Raw genomic sequence first — 22,830 nt, forward strand, 5'->3', positions numbered from 1 at the left:
GAGCAGTCATGAATATTTTTGTGCAAACATGCTGTAACGTTTTTTTCACTCTCGTAACAGATGAGAGACTAACTTTGTTCAGTTTATCAATATATTGTCCCATTAGTACGATGAATATTGGTATAGATACGAGGGGAGATCAACCGAAAATAATAAACCCAACTCCAATGTCGAGGCACAACTTCATAGTATGAAGCCTTTTATCAATATCCTCCAAATTTCCAATCATTGGAGTCATTACTTTCCAGGCATTCATTTTCTCTTGAATCACAAGGTAAGTGGCTAGAAAAGCAAGGGTGAATTGTGATGACACGTGTGGTCGAGTTCCTCATGCCGTAAATTATATGTCATTGACAAAAGACATTGTCAAAATGTTTGATGATGATTCTCTTCCTATTTGAAGCAGAAAGAAGTGGGTGTCTGACTTCCAGCAAGTTGACCCGCATACCTCAGGTCGCATCTCAATTGTCCATGTTTTTTTCCCTTCTCCCTTACCTAACGTTATTGGGTGTCGCCTTCAAAGTAATGCTCATAATAATTTGAATTTTGGTACACATTCATATACGACTTTATACTTGACATCTATGCAATGAAATATGAGTTGTGCTTGTTATTTCTGGATGAGGCCGAGAACTTATTGATCACCCCTCGTACAATACCATGTAGACATTGTCAATGTCCTGATGACCTTCAGTATTTTTCCAATGTCAGACGGTGTATTCATTTCATTACTTTGGCCGAAATAAAGTTAAAAGAGAAAACACAACATTTTTACCCTTAGATCTCAACAATGATGGAGACTATTACTGCTCTATATATTGGATGGTTATGATTCTTAGATCGCATTATTGTGTTGATAGACGATGATTGTCTTCGACGCATACACATCTGGCGTTTTTGCCTTGTTCTGTACAGCATGGCCGTTTAGTTTCGTTGTTGATGTATATACAACTCTCAAAGAATGGATTTAAAAGTCCCACGACATAAATCTTTCAACTCGTACTCAACAAAGACTAATACTTGACACAGTTATTTTCATTACATATTACTTGATTAACAGATATCAGGAATAATATGAGATATAACAGATATTAGGAATGATATGATATATAGAGCGAGATAGCTCAAACCCTAGATAATATACATGTACGTACAGCCTGTTATGAGTAGGCATACTTGTTAGACCATGTTGATCCCATTATATGGATGGCATCCTCTGAGGACCCACTGATACGATCGTGCGTATAAAATAGTTTGGCAAGAAAAGTTGCCTTCGTCAGGATTAAATCTCAGTGGTCAGAAGAACTGAACAAATTACTGAACTCAAAGATTATGATATTCCGAACGATAGACTCTCGTAATTTTTGTTCTTTCGTATCTTCTTTTTTGACTTTGAAATTAACGCTGTTATTTTACGACGTTAGTATCTATTTCCCGATATCTTTTTTTACGCTACATAATTGCTCGTTTCTGCATCCGCTTTGTGTTATTTACAGTATGGTTGAAAACCTTTTTAGAGAGAACGAAAATATTGATGCTCGCCGTTGTCATCCATATATCAACAAAATCAACATGGCCTTAATCGATACAAACAAATTGCAATGTCTTGAGTAACAATGTTTCTGAAGCCCAGATATTAGTGGTCAAACACTACACATTGGTACCGGAATTAAGTCAAGTTTATGAAGTATTTTATCGTTGACAAAGTGTGACATGCAACTGCTTGAAGGACACAACGTATCCACTTAGTGACTTACAAACTGCGGTTTGTAGGCAAAACGTAGATTGTGGGTAACATTAACAGATTAAGAAACAGACTATTCACATTGTTTCTTGATTCAAGCCCAGTCACATTGTATAGTCCACCTTTAACTAAGGTATCCTTGGTACCCTGTTACACGTCCTGCACTTTTTCTGTTCTCTGCTTCGGCACATTTCCAAACCGGGGCACGGCCGGGTATCTTTTGGGAAGAAAAAGTATAATACAAAAGAAAACAAAACGTAAAAGCAGAACGTAAAAAAATATTCGTCAGCATAAATTGTGTTTATTCATTGATAAACACTTTTATTTTTCGTTTCGACAAACATCCCGATTGGGCCCCGCCCGGTTTGGAAATGGGACCGCAGCATAACCCAGGTTCACACATTGCATCCGCAATATAAGCCACCTTTTTACTCATGCGGTTCTGGGAAACACTGTGCAGTGTGCACCCTGAGTTACACCCTGATCCAGGTTCACACATTGCATCCGCAATATAAACCACCTTTATACCCATGTAGTCCTGGAGAACACTGTACACCCAGTTAAACCTATGACCCAGGTTCACACATTCCATCCGCAATATCTAACCCACTTTTACACCCATGCGGTCCTCGGAAACACTGTACATTATACAATCATGCCAGAGTCCATCTTTACGCCCACATTTAAGTCGCAGTATAAACCACATTTATACCCATGTGCTCCTAGCTGGGGAATCACTCTACACCCAGTTAAACCCAATGCAATCCTACCAGAGTCCACCTTTACACCCAGGTAGATGGGACACACATTTAAATCGCAGTATAAACCACATTTATACCCATACGGTCCTGGGGAACACTATACACCCATACAAACCCAATGCAATTTTTCCATAGTCTTCCTTTACACCCAGGTGGATGGGGCCTCGCGCCCTTCAACCTGGGTGATGAGAGCAGTGGTGGTTGTTGTCTTAGCCTGCGAAGGCTCAGTCGGGCGCATCTCGGACAGTTTTATGCGCTGCGGGGACGTCATGAAGGTACCCCGCCCGCTCGTCGGTGTCTTCTCCCACGCGCTGTGCGAACAGCTCGTCGAACCGCCCGGCTTGGGGATGCTTAACTTGATGAGAGCGGTGACATCACGGCGGAAGGAGTCGTTCATGAAGAAGTAGATGATGGGGTTGTAGATGCTGGCGGACTTGGCGAACATGCTGGGCAGGATGCTGTAGATGATCGGCAGGGACTTCAGGTCGCCGAATGTGGCGTAGAGGGAGACCAGAGAGTAGGGGGTCCAGGCAAGGATGAAACCCACACCCACCATCACGGCAATCTGTATAGGAGTGCAACAGGCGAGTAATAAATAAACAGCCAGTGTGTGTATATGACTGGTAGGGATTTCAGGTCGCCGAATGTGGCGTAGAGGGACACCAGGGAGTAGTGCTTCCAGGCTAGGATGAACTCAACACCCACCATCACCGCAATCTGTATAGGAGAGCAACAGGCAAGTAATAAGCACTACGATTGCTGGCATGTTGCATCTTTCAGTCCCACAGACAAAACGTGGCAGCACCAAGTAAGAGTTTATAGAGATGCTGCGTTATGTGCATTGGGATTGCAAAACGCAAACAAACATACGCACAGGCACGCATAAAGACATACACATACATTTATGTACACAAACATATACATACGCAAACACACAGACACATGCATACACACAAACATATTAACACACACATGCAAATACACGCATGCACATACGCATAAACATAAACACACGTACACACACATGCACACAAACATAAGCACATAGACTCACGCACACACATAAGCACATATTCACACGCACATGCAAATACACAGATATGTCCAAAAATACGCGTGCACACACGCACGCGCACACACAGATACAGGTACAAATACACATACCCAATATTCATGGCCTACACATACACATACACGGTCAAAAACCCCAAAGCAACCAGGTCCAATTTGATCTTTAGAAAACCTTACCTTTGTTAGCTTTTTCTCCACCCCATTCTTGTCGTTCGTGTTGCTGCAGTTCAGGGCCTGCCGCGAGGAGCGCACGGTGCGCACGATGCAGACGTAGCAGAAAGTGATGACGGCGACAGGAATGAAGAAGCAGAAGGTGAACAGAATCATCATGAAGGCGGCACCTGGGCGGGAATTTAAGTCAACAGTCAACATACAAGATAAACTAATAGCCACTTTTACTTGTTTTTTTTTTTACAACATGGCAACTTAACGATTTTAGTTACTAGCATATGTATCCCTTTCCATTTGGATGGAAAGTTTACGCATACATATATTGTTGGCGTGAAAGGTTACGAATTCAAATTGTTTGTCTTTTTGGTACTGTTCTAGTAGTTCAGCAAACTGTGCAAATGTGTTTAGACACATTGGATATCGAACACTTAAATGTATTCTAAACAATAATGGATATAGAGGCATTGCAGTTAGATTTTCTGACATTTGACATCCTTGATTGGATAAGGTTAATATAAACACGTGCCTGGGTCGCACGTGCAGTAGGTAGTCACGTGCACTTTATTTAAGGGCAGGTTTTGAGACCAGGAAAGTCGTGGAAAATGCCTTTCCCAGGGGCCCAAAATTGGTAGCATGACAGTACGAAAGACCATAGCGACACGCGTGTACGAAGTGTGTAGACAGTACAAACGCAGGTGTATGCAGTGTGTGAGCGGTGCTCATACACTTCGAACACCAGGGTGTGCTCCACCTACGCACCGCAAACACCAGCGTTTGGACCGCTTTGAGCTTTCGTATGATAGGTTTTGAATACCCTGTAGTTACGCCACGTGGCCCTAAACGTAGACGCCCTTCAAACTAGCTAGCGATTTCTATCAATCCTTGTAATCTCTGCCTCCTCATTAATTTAGCGGGTACTTAAAACGCTCTATGGTCCCCTGAGGCACGTTAATGTCATCATTTGATATGATCTGCAATTGCAAAAGGTCTCTAGTCAATCCGACGATGTCAACCAATTATTGGAAGCTATCACTAATCCAGTCCCGGAAATGGTTTACTTTGATCTAAACCGAGATCTGACCTACTTCCAGTAAATCCTTAGTACAGTAGCGTTTCCTGGAAATTCTTTGATGTCTTCTATTTTCAGCTGATTACTTGTTGTTTTGAAACTGCTGATGAGTGCAGTGGAGATGATTAAAACAAGTCCCAATCATACGTAGGATACAGTTAATTCCTCGTTATCATTGAAAAGTGACTACAGGCGGAGGCTTTTGGCAGTGCTGGCGTGATCAACTGTCTCTAATCTAACCGTATCCACCCTCTGGATTCGTAGAACTTCTTGATGAACATGTCCTCAGTATCCGAAGATTCAAAGATCGGGTATGTGTCCAATAAAAAAATTGTAAGTATTCATGCATCTAGACTACAGCGGTTGCCTCCAACATATTATAATAAAGTATATTGCAAATTCATGCCCATTGGGCTAATTGCAAGAAAAGAATGACTAATTACATGAGATGAATAAATGTGGTCTGAATACATGTAGATAAACTAAATTCTAACATACAAATATTAAGTGGATGAATATACATACGATACATAATGGGTCTACGTAACTATTACAGGGTTTGACTTCTTACTTGAAGACATTTGAAAATGAAATGCCCCATTTGTTCTATAATAGATTGAACCCTTGATGTTAGTAGGAAGAGAATCTTTTGTGGCGTTTTTAACAATGAAAATGTTGGTGTGATTTCGGTCACTGTATCAAATAGCCTTTTTCTTTCGGCTTCGAATTGGGGGCATTCACAAATAAAATGTGTTTCATAATAATACTGCACAATTTAACCCTATTCATACCGGGCTTTTTTGGTCATCCCTGGACCGGGGGGGGGGGGGGGGGCTTTTGAGGCCCTCCACTTTTAAGTCCTCTAAGTCTTGAACGACGTGCCGTAGGGCCACCAAATTTTCAGGACATGTTATCGACATAATATCTGACAAGTATGTGACGTTCTACGTTACGGCGACGTAAGATGACGTAATTATGACGTCATCAATTTGATTATATTGGCCGGACCCATGAAAACAGGGTATTCTCAGAAAACTTCAAATTATACTACAAAAATGTAACAACAAGTGCAGACAACAGAATAATCATGTTTATTACGACTTGTATTGCCAATAGCAACATCGATGACGTCATAATGACGTCATAAAAATGACGTCATGCACATCTAAGATACGAGTTAGGGTCCGCCATATGATATCCACCACCTTGAATTTTTAAAACTACTTTTTTTTGCAACAAATAATCACAAAGGGCAATGGAAATAGACTAAATTCATTCATTTAGATGTTTTTTGATGAAAAAATACCAGGTAGTTACAAATTTTGAGGGATAATTAGCTTGTTATTGTTGATCTGGCCATACGGTCCGCCATCTTGGATTTTGGGCTGATGACGTCATCAAATTAGCATAATTTATGCATATATAATTATGAAAGATATGCTAAATAATATAAGATTTTATTTATGTAACAAAATAGCAGTAATATAGCAAATAAATGTGAAAAATACATTGTTAGAACCAAAAATAGTGATTTTTGTCAAAACTGCCTGTCAGTAAACGGTTGCCATGGCAACACGAAAAAATGGCAAATTTGTCAAACTTCGTAAACTTGTTGCCAATAATATTTTAGGAAAACTCACCAAATTTGGTGGCTTTAGCGTAAGGCGTTCAGGCGTTATAGGGCATCGAAGTTGGCGCAGGCCTCAAAAGCCCCCCCCCCCCGTCTGAATAGGGTTAAAGGACGTACATGTAGCTCTTCTACAAGGTGGTAGGCGGAAAGAAGACAATGAACAAAAATTTTCGCGGTGGATTTGAGTTCACGATGAAAGAGTCACCGCGAAAAAGGCGAAGATAAAACCACCGGGTTCTACATTTACAGTATAGTTGGTAACTAGCAAGAAAAAAACAATAGTCCTGATTCATAGCAGTTATACAAACGTTATAAGGTTGAAATAATGGAAACGTGTGATACGTTAGATCGAAACAACGTGTTAGCACTATTGCCCTGTCCGTAGTACTGAAATCATTGCTATTATTGTACAGCATATTCGTATTCTCTTTCAAGGACAGTCCGTGTGAAAACCGAAAACATGAAACCAAAACCACGGCAAACACCTCTGCGTTTACAGTATATTTGGTGACTGGATAGATAAGAAACATTAATTCTGATTCAACCCGGTTACACCGAGTGTGAGATGGCTTAGATGATGGGAACGTGAGATACGTTAGTTCAATACAACATGGTAGCACCATTGTACTGGTCATAGTGCTGAACCCATTGTTGCAAATGTACGGTAAATTGACATTATCTTTCAAGGACAATCCAGGTGGAAATCACGAACATAAAGCATTGCAAACATTTCTGCTTTTACAGTATTTACCTTCTTGGCTCTCCTGAGCGGTTTTATAGTCCAGGGTGCAGGCAACATCGAAGGGTTCTAGGGTATATCGGCTCCAGCCACACACCGGCATCAGCGCCCAAAAGGCTCCGAACATCCAGGTTCCCGCTACAACCATCAACGCTGATGTCCACGACATGTCCGCCACTGGGAAATGAAATAATGAGCAAATGTCACAATCTAAAACTCATTACCATAATACCGACACGTTTACTACCATTTCTTTAGCGATACTACTTTGACAAATGATCAAAACAGAATGTTCTCCAGTTACATGTTGCTGTTACGGCTTACCTTTAAAACTTCTTCTGTGTATGTTTTTTTGTTTCTCTTGTCCTGCTAAAAACGAAATACGCCAAAAAGCAGTCACTCAAGCAGCTGGATATGATTTTGGAAACGGTCAGACGTTTCAAATATAATCCTTTATTTTTCGTCGGTGTCACTGAATCTTGTTAAAGAGGGTCTTATACCCTATATATCCTATAGCTGTGAATTGATATGCAAAAGAGATCTAGTTTAATAGTCCGAAAGCAGCAAACGTTAACTGTCCAAACTGCATTATTTTGGTGGCATGTTAGGGGATTCGAGGCAACGACCTCTGGATTTTGAGGGACTATCAACACACTTTCTTGACAAGGTTTTTCCTGGCGAAAAACAACGGATGTTGTTTGAAACGTCTGACCGTACGTTTCCAAAACCATATCTAGTTACTTGGGTAACCGCTTTTTGGCGGAAAGATCCGCCATCATAAAGATCAGAGGATTTTAGACAGACTCCAAGAAGTAATTTCAATACAAGGAAGGGACTCATTCCAAGTATTTGAAATTTACACATTTAAGCAAGGCGTATGAAGTCTCTATTCGCACTAGGCCCGTCACCATCTTGTTTTATTGATCGAGGATTTCTTTAGATCACCGCGAGGTTTAGTTAAGACGAACAGGGCCTGATGTAATAAGTATCTGTCAACAAGGAGTCTGTAAGAATTTGGTCAACGGGATGTAAATATAAAACGTACCCTACCGCCTTGTAAACGATCGTTGCCTCTTATACTTAAAAGTACATCCGTGTTGGTAGAAGACATTCTGGAAAAGTTAACCTGCAATTTCCAACATTTAGATTGGACTTACCCAAATTTTCGACTGAACAGCTCAAGTCTTTGTCCAGGAATGAATTTTCGTGTTTAAAATTACAGTTTAACTTTTTCAGATCGGCGTCTCTATACGTGTATTAGCATATATAGAGCGCTCCGTCACTATAAGCATATTAGGACATTATGTCCTTACTATGGTGTTTCATGGTGTAGTTGGTTAAGGATTAGGGTTTATCTCTTTTATGGCTAGCTTTTTTGTCCCCGGTTTGAACTCAAAATGGTGTACCTTCTTTTTTTCGATTTTTAGAAAATATTCATTCACCTTGAATATTCACCTTGAAGAAACGGCCATTCTGTACCCATAGAGTAATGAGGCTGTGCGAAAGTTAGACTGCGGGGCAGTAGCTTGATTTATCACGATACTGTTGTACATATATAGTTAAAACCTTCTTGTCAGTCCCCAAAAAAGTAATGAAATACTCGGATATGGTATCGAAAGGTCAACAATATTGCAACGACCGTTAAAAATGGTAACGGAAAACCGTTAGGCCGCCGCAACACTGACAACCTTGTTGTATTGATCACGGATTATTCAGGCCACCGCGAGGTTTAGTTTAGACGATCAATGCCTGATGAAATAAGTACCTGACTGTCAACAGCAAGCCCGTACGAATTGGGTCAGCGGGAGAGAATACGTTCCCCGCCGATAATTTCCGCCTCGTAAACGATCGTGGCCTCTATACGTGTATTGGCATATACAGAACGCTTCGTTACTTACTTAATATGGTGCTTCGTGGCGTAGTTGTTTAAAGATAAGGGTTTAGGCTTTTTGGTCTCTGGTTCGAACTCGGGGTAATGCACTTTCTTTCTTTTTCGATAATTTTAAGTTAACAATCTATCACAATACTGTCGTGTCTTTATTTTCAAAAACTTTACATACATCTTTGCTTGTTGCCATTCCCAGAGAAGTTATGAAGCAATAAGGCGACGACCGTTTGAAATGGTGATATACAATTTTAACGCCGCTGGGCAGAATCATTGACGCGGTCTCTCCTTGGTACTGAAATGATGGTGGTGTTGTATTTATGGTTTAAGGGAAACATATTGTTTTTGTCCCGTTTCTTCTTCTTCCTCTTCAAACAAATCAGATCAATGAATTGTTCAAACATGTCACCATGGTTACTGGTTAAGTAGCAGACACCCTATGTTGTTCAATTACTATTATGTAAAGTAAGCAAGTAGAAAGACAGAGCTTTGAGAAGAAGAAACAACAATAGGTATGAATTTGCTTGCAAATGTTGTCTCTCTTGTTATTTTTCTTACTCTTTATGCTTATTTTGAGCTAAATTAATAAAGTATTTACACGAATTTATTTCGTGTTACATAAATTGAAGATATCTAACCTTACAGATATAGCAATTAATCAATTAAGATATAGCGATTAATCCGATTATGTAGATTAATTCCTGCAAGTATTTTGGAGGTCCCAATAGTTCCAATCCATTAGTTGTCAAACAGCCTGCATAAAGTGAGAGCTACAAAGGAAAGGTGAAACCTAAATTCACGCTGGGCCTGTTATCTGTCTATTGATCGAGGATTTTTTCAGACCAACGCGAGGTTTAGGTAAGACAGCAATTTACATACAAGGAAGGGATTCATTGCGAGTATTTAAAATTTACACAGCTAAGCCGGGCGTGTGAAGCCTCCATTTGCGCTGGGCCTGTTACCTGTCTATTGATCGAGGATCTCTTAAGACCACCGCGAGGTTTGTTTAAGAAGATCAGGGCCTGATGTAATAAGTACCTGTCAGGATCGAGCCCAGAAGAAATGGGTCAGCGGGAGGATAGAGGCTTACCGCCGGCCGGAAACACTGACGAGGTCTGTCTGTAGTGCTGAAATAATGGTGATTCTTATGTTAACGTCTGTAGCGTGTGTACCCTCCCACACAGGGTTGACTCTCACGGCAATACATTACGATGTCGCCATAGCCATTCTGTGTGGGATGGTATAGCGTATGTAGTCCAGCAGTTCGCATCATTTTTTCTAAAAAGGAATACCATTAAAGTAGATTTATTTCTGCAAGTGTTTTAAAGGTCCCAATAGTTCAAATTCATTAGTTGATAAACAGCCTGTATAAGGTTAAAGCTACAAAGGAGAGGTTTTAATTTTCATAGCGTTGCAATTATTCGTCACCAAGAGATTTTAGACACACTGCAAAAGGCATTTTTTACAAGGAAGGGATTCATTCCCAGTATTTGAAATTTGCACAGCTAAGTCGGGTGTGCGAAGCTTCCATTTGCACTGGGCCTGTTACCTTGTCTATTGATCGAAGATCTCTTAAGACCACCGCGAGGTTTGTTTAAGAAGATCAGGGCCTGATGGAGTAAGTACCTGTCAGGAATGAGCCCAGAAGAAATGGGTTAATGGGAGGATAGGGGCTTACCGCCGGCCGGAAACACTGGCGAGGTCTGTCTGTAGTGCTGAAATGATGGTGATTCTTATGTTAACGTTTGTAGCGTGTGTAACCTCCCACACTGGGTTGACGGTCACGACAATGCCTTACGATGCCATATTTGGGAGGGTGTAGTGTATGTAGTCCATTAGTTAGCGGCACTGTCTATGCAACTACAAGCATTGAGTTTGATTCGGATTGTGTTAGGCCGTGGTCCACTGACCATTGTGCTTGCCACAAAGAGCTGGGTCATGAACCTGTAAATACCGTACATAGCATCAAAATTCTCTGTCACGACCAGTGCAAGAGTGACTCTTCGGTGAGCTAAAATGGATTAATATCATTACACTTCGCGGAAGGGAAACACATTGTTCCATTTGTTTTAATTCGTCACCCTCTCCAAACAAGTAACGTTAATGAACTGGATCATACGTCTGTCACCATGGTTACTGGTAAAGGATCAGAAACCTTTTGGTGTTCGATTACATTATGTAGCGGCACCGCGTTGGGCACAATCAAGAGGTTCCGAGTTCGAATCCTGCCGTGTCACCGATCTTGTGCCCAAAGGAAAGACACTTTACACGGCTTTACTCCGGTGAAAATGAGTACTTAGCTTTGGATAGGGCAGTCCCTCGGAAAGGACGTTAAATGGAGGTCCCGTGTTTGGGGAGATCCACACCCTTAAACCAATGTGTGAATGAGTACCTAGCTAGATGCGGCTAGTGGCAGTAACAGGCCTCACCCTGTCTGCCTACCACTGTCTTCCGAGACAGATGGATGCCAACAACATTATGTAGCAACACCAGGGCGGAACTGGAGGAACTGGTCATCATGCATACATATGATTGTGTTAGAGTTTGAAGATTGAGTAAGAAGAAAAGGAGCAGGATAGTTAGACTAGATTATATGAAGGTAAACGTTATGCATTTGTTGCAAATGACGTCTCTTTAGTTGTTTTGTTTATATAGTGGTTACGCTTGTTTTGACCCTAACCGGTATTTACCTTTAAGTTATGTTTTCGGTGTTACGTAAATAGAAGGCATCTAATGTTACAGATATAGCAGCGATCAACGCGAATTAGGGCTTCTAGAGGTTGCATTACCACCACCTTTACCCTGATGGTCAAAACAGAACTGCCTCATTTGTCCTAAAAGGAAGACCATTAAAGTAGATTTATTTCAGTTATTATTCAAGTGTTTCAGAGGTCCCAATAGTTCCGATCCATTAGTCGATAAACAGCCTGTATAAGGTGAGAGGTGCGAAGGAGAGATGGTAATTTTCATCGCTAAAGTAGCGGGCATTTGAGCGTTCGTTTGACCTTCTAAACGGACGGGGAGGTCATCTTGAGTACTATGGGTTCTGCCTCCACGGTTTATATGAACTACCACCACCACTACTACTACTACTACTAGTACTACTACTACTATTACTACTACAAATAATAGTAGTACAAGTTATCGTAGTAGTACAAATCTGTTCTGCCATTTAGACGTTTCTACTATTACTACTCCTACTACTACTACTATTACTACTCCTACTACTTCTACTATTATTACTACTACTACTACTACGTCTACAGTACCACTACCACTGTTAGTCTATACAGACTATGACACACACAAACTGCACACAAAAATCTACAATACAAAATACTACAGAGACAACCTTTGGAAGCAAATATACAATTCTTACTTTCTCATGTTCTAGCCTAACAGTCAATTGCTCTGTTATTCTTACATATACAAACACACTTATATATATATATATATATATATATATATATATATATATATATATATATATATACATGTTGACCAGCCCCACTAGCTCTGTCCTCCCACTTGCTATATATTGTATCTAAACACCGCAGTGTGTTCGCTATTTCATTGATTCGAAAATTAATTGAAGTTAGATTTTAGACAAACCAATAGAACCCAAAAATGAAATAAAACAGCAAGACAAGGTTTATGCTAATGAATCATTTACACTGTCTTCTTTTTGATTGCTGTCAGAGTATCTTATACTAGTAACCTGCTCTTCAACAGACCTTACTCAATGACGTCAATGGCAAAAAGGGAAGCAATCTGAAACGTCTGACCGTTTTCTATATCATATCCATTTGATCAAGTAAGTGTTATCTTTAGTATCTTATAAGGCCTAGGTAAGAAAATATGCTGCGTTCTGATTACCTGACCGCCTCTGAAAAAAACTGCCGACCCTAGTCTTTTTGTGTCGACCACTGGCAAGAGACAAAGAATCTTCGATTGACATCCGAGTGATAAAGTTCAAAACAGCGTTTCTGTGTGATATAAGGATGTGCTGTACTTCTTTGTTCAGTTTCAATAAACTTGTACAATGTTTTATTTGACTATATTCTTTCTATATGATGTTGAAAATACCAATGCCTGTTGCATTGAGTTTTACAGTGTTACACAGTATCTGTTAGGTCACTTTGGGATGAAATCTAAAAAAAAAAGAGGAAAGAAAAAAATTCAATCCCTACCGACCGATCTTTTTTCAAGTACCGTAAATGCGCGATTGCGAACCAAACATTTTCTCTAGGTTTTGCCTTAGCTAGGTGTCTAACCTTCACCGACGTTTTCAAGGTTGTTTTAAATTGGTTTATTCTGCGGAGCAAAGATCCGGTGTCAGCAACGGTTAGTACGTTTGAAGGTGAAGGAAAATTGATACACCCGCGTGCGTCCGTGCGTGGGATTGTTCTCTAGCCTTAAGAAGCCTAGAGGTAGAGGCGCTTAAACCTTCTAAGATGGTGTAAATAGTGCTCAAATATGCGCGAGGGATCTGTAGATTAGGCCATGTTGATTCCATTATATGGATGACATATCAACGGTCGCTTCATTTTTCGTTCGTTTTGTTTATTTTCGACCATACTGTAAATCATGCAAAGCAGCTGCAAATTAAGAAAATATGTACCATAAATTGCCAACAATATATAGAAAAACGTACACTAATGTCGTAGAATGTCACAGTCGATTCCCAAATCAAAGAAGAATACGTGAAAGAACAAAAATGAAGAATCTATTGTTCAGTAAACCATACACAGTGTGTTTAGTCATTCGTTCAGCCAACCTGACTAGTACTTAGATTTCAAAATAAAGGCAACTGTTCGTTTTTTAATATTTCTTCTTTTCTTTCTTCACTAAGGAGGTATATGCTTACATTTAGCAATAACTACATAGTTTGGAACGCTTAATGCTTTTGTTTTTGACACTTATTAGGCTTTTTCTTAGTATTGATTTTCGTATACTAGTAGTATGAGAGAGAGAGAAAAAGAGAGAGAGTGAGAGAGAGAGAGAGAGAGAGAGAGAGAGAGAGAGAGAGAGAGAGAGAGAGAGAGAGAGAGAGAGAGAGAGAGAGTAGTATGTACAAGGCTCAGTATGTCCAGAAATTTTCGTTCCCAGGAATGTGAAAAAATTGGTCCTCCAACATGCTTCCAAAAGCAATTTTGTCCTCACGCGCGAATCAATTTTCGGGGTTCCAAGGGGATGTCTTCCGTAAAATTGAATCAAAATGGCCCTATGACCGCCGATTGACAGCTTACACGAATCATTGCACTCATCCTACACAGCGGAGATGATGTTTGAAGTGCTTTTATGGGTTAGACTTCTATCTGGATTAACACTACAGCCCCTGAGTGCCTTTTAACGTGCAATAACCCGTCATAGGTAAGCCTCTATATGGCCAGCGATCTCGTTTCAAGTGAATGTAACTTAGACATGCATTTGCACTTCGAATCAAGGACTTAAAAGTGCTTAATACCTCTTGCAGTCAATGTCGTAACGACTTAGTTTTCCAATCTTTCAAGTGCGGGTCTTAGTTTTAGACAGGTCTATGGGTTTTCGTGTCCACGTTATGTAAGGTTGGTGCTAAATCACAGGAGACACGCTGAAGGACACTTGGTTGATGGAGAATCGCGTAATTGAAAACAGCTCGAGCGGCTCTCGTGGGTGGATGCCCCCTATCATGTATCTTCTGATGTGTTTTTGATGACTGACGGCCAACTCTCATGGGGGCCTTTAGATCTGTCAACCCTCGAGCTACAGAATTCTCAACGGGGATTAGGGGTCAGAAAAGGGATAAAGCTTGCATTGGCTATTCTGTCCTTTTTCATCAGCAAACATCGTGACCACGAAGACGTTTTTACCTCTATGAAGAATGGAGGCATAGTTTTTAATGTGACTGTGACTGTCTCTCTGTGTGTGTGTGTGTGTGTGTGTGTGTGTGTGTGTCTTTCTGTCTGATTGTGTTTCCAGATATTTGTGGTCAGCATAACTTTAGAACCTCTGGATGGATTGTAACGATGTTTGGTATGTGGATAAGGGGTTGGGAAGACGAAGGTCACGGTCGATTTTGAGATTTCTGGTGTATATAAGGTGGTGCAACGAACGGGCAAAGAGAACCCAGTGCTCTTTGTGATATGACCAGTCCGCATATTAGAGGTCATGTGTCCCTGTGGCTCAACTGGTATCAGCCCCATAAGTTCCAATTAGTTAGTAACTGGGATATCCCGGTTCCAATCCTGGGTTGGGAATCTTTGGTTGGGGCTGTACTGTCCCTTATGAAGGAACCTTGCCGACCTATTTAGTACCACTAAGGTTTAAACGAACAACGAACTCCCTGACTGCTTGTCTGGCTGCGTAAGGGCTAAGGCCATACTGTTTTGATTGTATGGATGACATCCTCTGGGAACCCCATAACCGAAGTTTGGCAAACAACGTAACCTTCAATATGAAATCTAGGTGGTCAGGAAGAATCAACATTAAATGTCTCAACAAATACACAATGGTATACCGAACAATTGATTATTTGATTCTTCATTTTTGTTCTTTAACGTCTTCTTCTTTGACTTTGGAATGGACCTTGGCAGTCTACGACATCAGTATACGTTAACTAATATTTGTTTTTCAATTCAAGATGCTCAGTTTGCTGCAACTTAACCCTATTCAAACCGGGCTTTTTTGGTCATCCCTTACCGGGGGGGGGGGGGGCTTTTGAGGCCCTCCACTTCTAAGTCCTCTAACTCTTGAACGACGCACCGTGTTATTCTTGATCTGGCCATACGGTCCGCCATCTTGGATTTTGGGCTGATGACGTCATCAAATTAGCATAATTTATGCATATATAATTATGAAAGATATGCTAAATAATAGATTTTATTTATGTAACAAAATAGCAGTAATATAGCAAATAAATGTGAAAAATACATTGTTAGAACCAAAAATAGTGATTTTTTGCAAAACTGCCTGTCAGCAAACGGTTGCCATGGCAACACTAAAAAATGGAAAATTGTCAAACTTCGTAAAATTGTGCCAATAATATTTTAGGAAAACTCACCAAATTTGGTGGCTTTAGGGTAAGGCGTTCTGGCGTAATAGGACATCGAAGTTGGCGCAGGCCTCAAAAGCCCCCCCCCCCCCCCGTCTGAATAGGGTTAAACAGCATTAGGGCCATACTGAAAACGTAATTACCCGAACAAAACTTGATGCTTGGATGGCAGCCATATAATCGAATCAGCTAAGGCCTGGGTCACAATTCCCAACCCGGGGCCCGGCCGGGCAGCATTCGGGAGCGAAAAGAATGATATAATTAAAAGACATCAAAATACACAAAATGTCAAAATACGATTCATGTTATCTATATATTTCCATGTATACATTTTAATTTTTCGTTTCTTAAAACATCCCGGCCTGGCCCCGGCTTGTAAATGTGACCTTAGCCTAAGGGTACTAGTATCTCAATGTTGCTGTTTCCGTAGCATGGTACATTGTGATCTTACCTTCCTTGGATCTGCAGACCTTCAGGTAGCGAACCACAGCCAGAACAGTGATGTCGGCGATGTTCACCAGTCCCAACATGAACCTGGAAATTAATGCAGCAATACGGTAAAGTTATAGTACAAATGCTGAACTTTCTTCCAACACAAAGGTATACTCGATTCAAATTTACAACCACTGTCTCCTTCTTGAGTATCAAAAATGACCCAGTCACTTTCGAACGTTAACTCGCGAGAGTCGCAAATACAAATGGCACGTGATCTTGCGAATATGTGACGTCAACAGTTGGTCAAACGTGCCAGGAAGTTTATATCGTCCACCGTCTCTGTTTGTGACTCTCGCGAGTTTGTGTTCGAATGTGACATCAAATAAACCAGTTATCAATTCATATATGAGCACAATCAAGGAAACTAGTGGCACAGTGTTAAACTTAACTGTATTAAACAACGAATGGATAAAACATCACTATATTAGTACTAGTAATATTCAGAGAGTTCCGTAAGAGTGAGAGTTCTGTAAGTTCTTTATGGGAAGACAGTAACACGATCTGATGATGTTACATCATGATACAGAATAGCTAAAGGGAAACACAATTCTAGCTGGCATGTTCTCAAACTTTGCCCTTTTGTCCCGGAAGACATTTCATTCCTACCTAAATTATTCCTTATTTGCAACACAAGGTATATATATATTGATAAGACATTGTGACGGCATTCCCTTGTTCTTTATAACATTTGCTACATCAGACATTGATTTATTTGACTAATCTACTTTGAGGAATAATGAGAGTTTACCCAATTAAGGGTGTCCTTCCGGATTTATGGACTTACAGTAAGATGTATTGTAAGAATTGTTATCGGGATTTTTTATCATGATGGCGCCGTCGTCTTTGCAAAATTGCGATAGTGCCCTTTCAACATGGCTTTACAACACGCCCTTATGTATTACAACACGCTCCCTTGAGTATTAGTACGACATCAATCGCTGATAGGTGTTAGCATTACATTTGTCTCTCCGGGATGTTCTATTTTCTACAAAAGGACCGCTTATTGGCTTTTGTGTGCACTAGCCTTCTAATGTTCTTCCGTTCTTGCAACAAAATTTCCTGCAAATTTCCTTTTGGACATAAATAAATTCAATATGGTATTGATTTACCACATACAACAAACAATACTATGATAAGATATATGCCGCACAGTCAGTGGGTTGTTATCCACTGTGTCTAGGGCACGGTATTGGCGTAGCCTATCCCTCTCCCTCCACCAACGTTTACCCCCCCCCCCCCGAATGGACAGGTACTCGTTTATTACACCTGTGTAGAGTGAAGAAAGACTATTGCAGCACGACTCGGTATACGATGCGCGATTCGTAACAAATTGAAGAGTGCAAAGCAATAAAGGAATTCAAATAAATTATCAGTGCTGTAATATATTAATTCTCAGGGGTGGCACATGTCACATTTTGAAAAAGGACAGACGTTTCAGACATCCACCCGGTCTCTATCGTCAGTGACACTGGAGAAATCTTGTTGGAGGAGTTTTAATGTCCTACCTGCGAATTGATAAGGGGTGTCAGTCTGGCACATTGGCAAGAGCGTTGGAATCACTATCAGTAGGTCCTGAGTTCGAGATACTCGCGATACCCCTGTCCCCATGACGGTGGAGTGACGCCCACCGAGCCTCACGGTTGATCTGCCTTAAGGTGGGGTCACACATGCGTATACATTCAAGTCCGTTTGAGGTGCGTTTAAAGCTTTAAGTCTCTACCAGGCTCCACAGGTCGCGGGAAAAATAGTACAAATTGGACAAATATAGATACATAACACGCCAGATGAGTTAGCTGACCGAGAAGTATGGTTAGCGACCCAGCTAACTCGTCTGACGTGTTACCTGTTTACGTTTGCCCAATTTCTATTATTTTTACAACAACCTGTGGAGCCTGGTGAAGGTAAATACTCCCATGCGCGCCTCATACGGATTAAAATGTATACGCAGGTGTGACCCCACCTTAAAGGTGCCAAAAACACCTACGGATTTGGTGCTGCCAGTGTGACAACATCTGCACACTTGCCACTAAGACCTGTGAATTTTTCTTGTGACTTGATATGCAGAAGAGAACTAGCTGGAGAACAGGTTTATCCTAACTATGAACGAACATGTAAAAAGGAAAGGAAGACAATTTTAGTAGTCAAACACGGGTAAGAAACTCTTTTCAACAAGTTTACCTGAATGTCTAACCTTCATCGACGTCAACGTTAGTTTGTTTCCGAAACAACAGAACTTCAACAAATATAGATTGTCGTGACTTCTATGTCAACACAAGTTATTACTGATAATAGCATAGGCAAAAAAATAACTTTTGTAATTCCAGTACCAAGGAGAGTTTATTTTAACCATCAGCGCAACTTTAGCTATTCTGACCAGGACTGCGCACACACCATTTTTCACCACAGGATCCTTGATAGTTAACGGCAAAAAAGTGACGAAAGTGTTACGGGGTCTTGGTTTGGGGTCACATTTCTCATTAGCTGCTGCAAAATGACACATACCTACATGGATGAAAAGCGTAGTAGTATGTCAGTGGTATGTTTGAGCAAAATTGCATCAGGGCTCGAGCGTTGCGTCCGGATATTACTTCGCGTTGAATGCAAACCACCGTTTGGACCTGGAATATGCTGCTTAATTACCTACATTGATGAAACGCGTAGATAGTGGCATGTTCTGGTAAAATTGAATTTGGGCTCAAGCGTTGCCTCCGGATATTACTTAGCGTTGAATGTAAACCACCGTTTGGACCTTGGATCTGCTGCTAAATGACCTACATTGATGAAACGCGTATCGTAGGTAGTGGTATGTTCTAGAAAAATTGAATTTGAGCTCAAGTGTTGCTTCCAGATATTACTTCGCGTTGAATGTAAACCGCCATTTTGACCTCAATTGACCTCTGGGGTAAGCAAATTTGTCATTTCGAGCGCCGTACGCTTAGATGATTTGAGAAACTTTGGTATTTAAAGCTTCTTTTAAATGGTGCGATTATACACTCCATTTCTGACAACATCATTCATTTTTTGCTGAAAAAATGTGTTTCCTACGCAATTATTATGTTTTTTTTTTAATTTAAATTCGAGACTTTTCAGCGACAACATTCAGTTGGTCGTGCTTACGGAATATCCTTTCAACTAATACGCAGTTATTTTTCTTCAAAATAATTTCCTGGAAGAAACGGTCGCTACGTTGGAGGGCATGCAGCCTCCAATTGTAACCCGAAACAAAATGAGTGTGCCCCCCTCCCCCTTTAGTACCTTACCTGAAAAAGGCGTATGAGATGCATCCTGCGTCCCCAAACTGCCATCCGTGAGAGAAGCTAGACGCCACCATCCACGGATAGGCACACAGCAACAACAGCAGGTCACTGACCGCTAGGTTAATAGTGAAGACCTCGGGAGGTTTGATCTTCTTGCGCCGGTAATAAGATACAAGGAGCACGAAGGTATTGCCGATGAGATTGCAAAACCCTGAAGAGAGATAGAGAACACACTGTTTAACAATAAGGTGACAGTATAATTCTGAACGAACACTTGAATTCCGGAAATATTAGATAATTTTAAAATAGATTACCCAGATGATTTAATATTTGTAAGTATGATCTTTCACGGCAGGATAAGGAATGTTTGTAGGTTGTAATTAAATGTCTTCACGAAGAAAGCCAATTCTGCAGAATTCTGCCAGAACTCTTTTACCTAGACTTCTGGGACCTTTGGTACTAACTCACGTGACCTCAGTGCGACAGCAATTGCCCTATGCGCGGTCAAAGGACTGGGTTATGAACCGAACACCCTGCCGATTGCGCCACACGCCCCCACATGTTACATGTTGTCATGCAGCGATTTGCAGGGTCAAACAAGTATATTGGCAAGTCTATTGACCTGATTGGCCAGGGCAAGTGAACTACCGATCCGGTAAACGCATGTTCTAGCATATTTGCCCAATCGGGTCAGTGCGATTTGTTATGAATGTGATTTTTCTAGCCTGGAGTCCAGCCTTGTCAGCTTTGATCCGCTCCCGATGGAGCTGTAGCGAAGTTCGGGAGAGGAACAAAGCTTATAAGGCTGGATTCGTGGCTAAGTAGGCGTGACTAAACTGCTGTACTAGGGGCTTCCTCGAATGACCTGCCTTAGAAGCTTGTCAGACACTTCTTTTCTTTTTCTATGGATACATCACTTCCACGAAAATGAAACAGTTTGCAAGCAGTAAGATTCGTTACACTTAGTCTTGTAGGTAAAACAATGTTGCCTGCATCATGGTGCTTTTAACCCTATTCAGACAGGTTGATTAGGTGCAGTAGAATTTCATAGTATAAAAAAAAAATTGTTTAACCGTTGGTTAAAACACTAAGTTTATTTTTGCAAGCGCCTGTGTTCGTAGAATGTTCTTCACCCCCTTCTTCTATTTTGTGGCAATTGAATTAGTTGCTGCATTCCCGAATAACCCTTGCCTGCACTACCAATTTCGTCCCAAACGTTACCCAAAGATACAAAGATTCTAAAAACAATGATAAAATGTTGGACAGGATTGATAAATGGTTCAATTCGGAGTTAATAGAACTAGAAATTGACAAATAAACGGCAATTAGCATGCAACGCACGTCTCTACGAAGGTCGTTAATGCAAGGGGTAGCAAATTGAATGTGGCAAATTGATCGGAAAAAAATTGAGAAAAGTCTATAACGTTAATCATGCAAAGATTTCAACCCCCGGGGGACACGAAAGTGACAAATGGCATTCAAGTCAGTTCTGGGTATTTTAATAAGCTTTTAAAACTGACAAGAAGGTAGCAATTTGTCAAATTTTGCAGAGTTTATGGTAACCCTAATGATTGATAAAATGCAATATTTTGGAAAATGGCCAGGAAGAAAAGGAACAAAGTGGAACGACCACTGATATCATGTTGCAAGATAACTGGGTCAATTATAGCCACGGTGCTGCAATACCCAATCAAGAGGCAAAAATGCATATGAAAAAGTGGGTTTTTAGTCAATCTTTGCATCTGTAATACGGTGAAAAGATTGCTTCAAAATTTGGTATTTTCATCATATACAATCAGGCAAATATTGCTCAACGATAATATAATGGAAAACATTTTATTAGGCAATTGATAGAGTGGAATAGATTATTTTAAACGGTTGCCACAATTTCACCGAGCTTTTACCATGTATAACAGCAACAGAAGACTAGGTTTCTACTAAATTCTTGCATAATAGACTCATTATACAGAATTAGAGAGTCAGTTCCTTATCCACTGCCTTCTATCAAAGAAGAAGTCAAACCCAACAATAGTAAACGCAGTACCTTAAAGTTAAAAAGACATGAAAGGTATCTAATCTGTTACTTAACTTTACTTTGATGCTGGACATGCAATTAGTCTTCAGGTATGATTTTACGAATAACGCAATAATTCCTTTATTCGTAATACATTAATAGAAAACATCGCGTAGTGAGTGGTGGCCTGTTCGCGTCATAGAGAAACGGCGGGGACGAACCTTTCATCCCAGTATCTACTTGGGGATCAAACAAACCCCCACTCATTTCGGGTCTTTCCTCCCAGTATCTGCTAGGGGCCCAAACAAACCCCCAACTCATTCCGTGGTCTTTTCTCTCAGCATCTGCTTGTGGATCAAACATGCAACAACTAATTCCCGGGTCTTTCTTCCCAATATCTGCTTAAGGATAGATAGACAAAATTAACTCTCGCAAGTTTACGATATAAACTACGCCCCCCCCCCCACCTGTGGGAGTTGGTAGGTCCTGACCTGAACTATAGCGGAGTTATGCTCACGTTTCATCATTCTCCTCCCTAAGGCTAGTCGATAACAATGACAGGGCGGTTTGAGTAATTACACGGTTAGTCCCGGACGGCGTGGGCCAAATTTACCTGTGCGAAGCGTCAGGAACAATTACTGGGTAAGAATTACCATTCCCAATGCGGTACTTAAGATACGGCAGTCGTCATCAATTCAGGAGAAGCATATAGCTTTTCAATTGCCTTACTATATACCATGCACTCACCAGTCTGCAGAATCGAATTCTTATAGAATGTACAATGGAAATAGTGACAATATTTTTGACACAGTTGAATCACTATATAAACAGCCCAGTCTCTGATGCATTGCCAAACAAGACTGGCAATAAAAATGTATTATTGCCATGACGACGATTGAGGGTACAACAATACAGCTCAAATCAGAAATAGACTGGAACGTCCCTGTCGCACTATCCCTGG

At 40.7% G+C, this 22,830-nt stretch overlaps 1 protein-coding gene across 1 annotated transcript in view; it reads right to left on the reverse strand.

The window, feature by feature from the left end:
- Positions 1-2,425: 2,425 nt before the first annotated feature.
- The window catches only part of LOC118409275 (opsin-5-like), a 35,898-nt gene continuing 15,493 nt past the window's right edge, over positions 2,426-22,830 (reverse strand). Inside the window, exons 2-6 of the mRNA XM_035810170.1 lie at positions 19,859-20,066; positions 16,555-16,637; positions 7,198-7,362; positions 3,754-3,917; positions 2,426-3,070 (exon numbers count right to left, since the gene is read on the reverse strand). Of these exons, the coding sequence (XP_035666063.1) occupies positions 2,648-3,070; positions 3,754-3,917; positions 7,198-7,362; positions 16,555-16,637; positions 19,859-20,066 (1,043 nt within the window). The 3' untranslated portion in view covers positions 2,426-2,647. The remainder of the gene's footprint in view (positions 3,071-3,753; positions 3,918-7,197; positions 7,363-16,554; positions 16,638-19,858; positions 20,067-22,830) is intronic.

Source organism: Branchiostoma floridae, chromosome 2 (genome assembly GCF_000003815.2).
Source record: "Branchiostoma floridae strain S238N-H82 chromosome 2, Bfl_VNyyK, whole genome shotgun sequence".
Taxonomy (NCBI): domain Eukaryota; kingdom Metazoa; phylum Chordata; class Leptocardii; order Amphioxiformes; family Branchiostomatidae; genus Branchiostoma; species Branchiostoma floridae.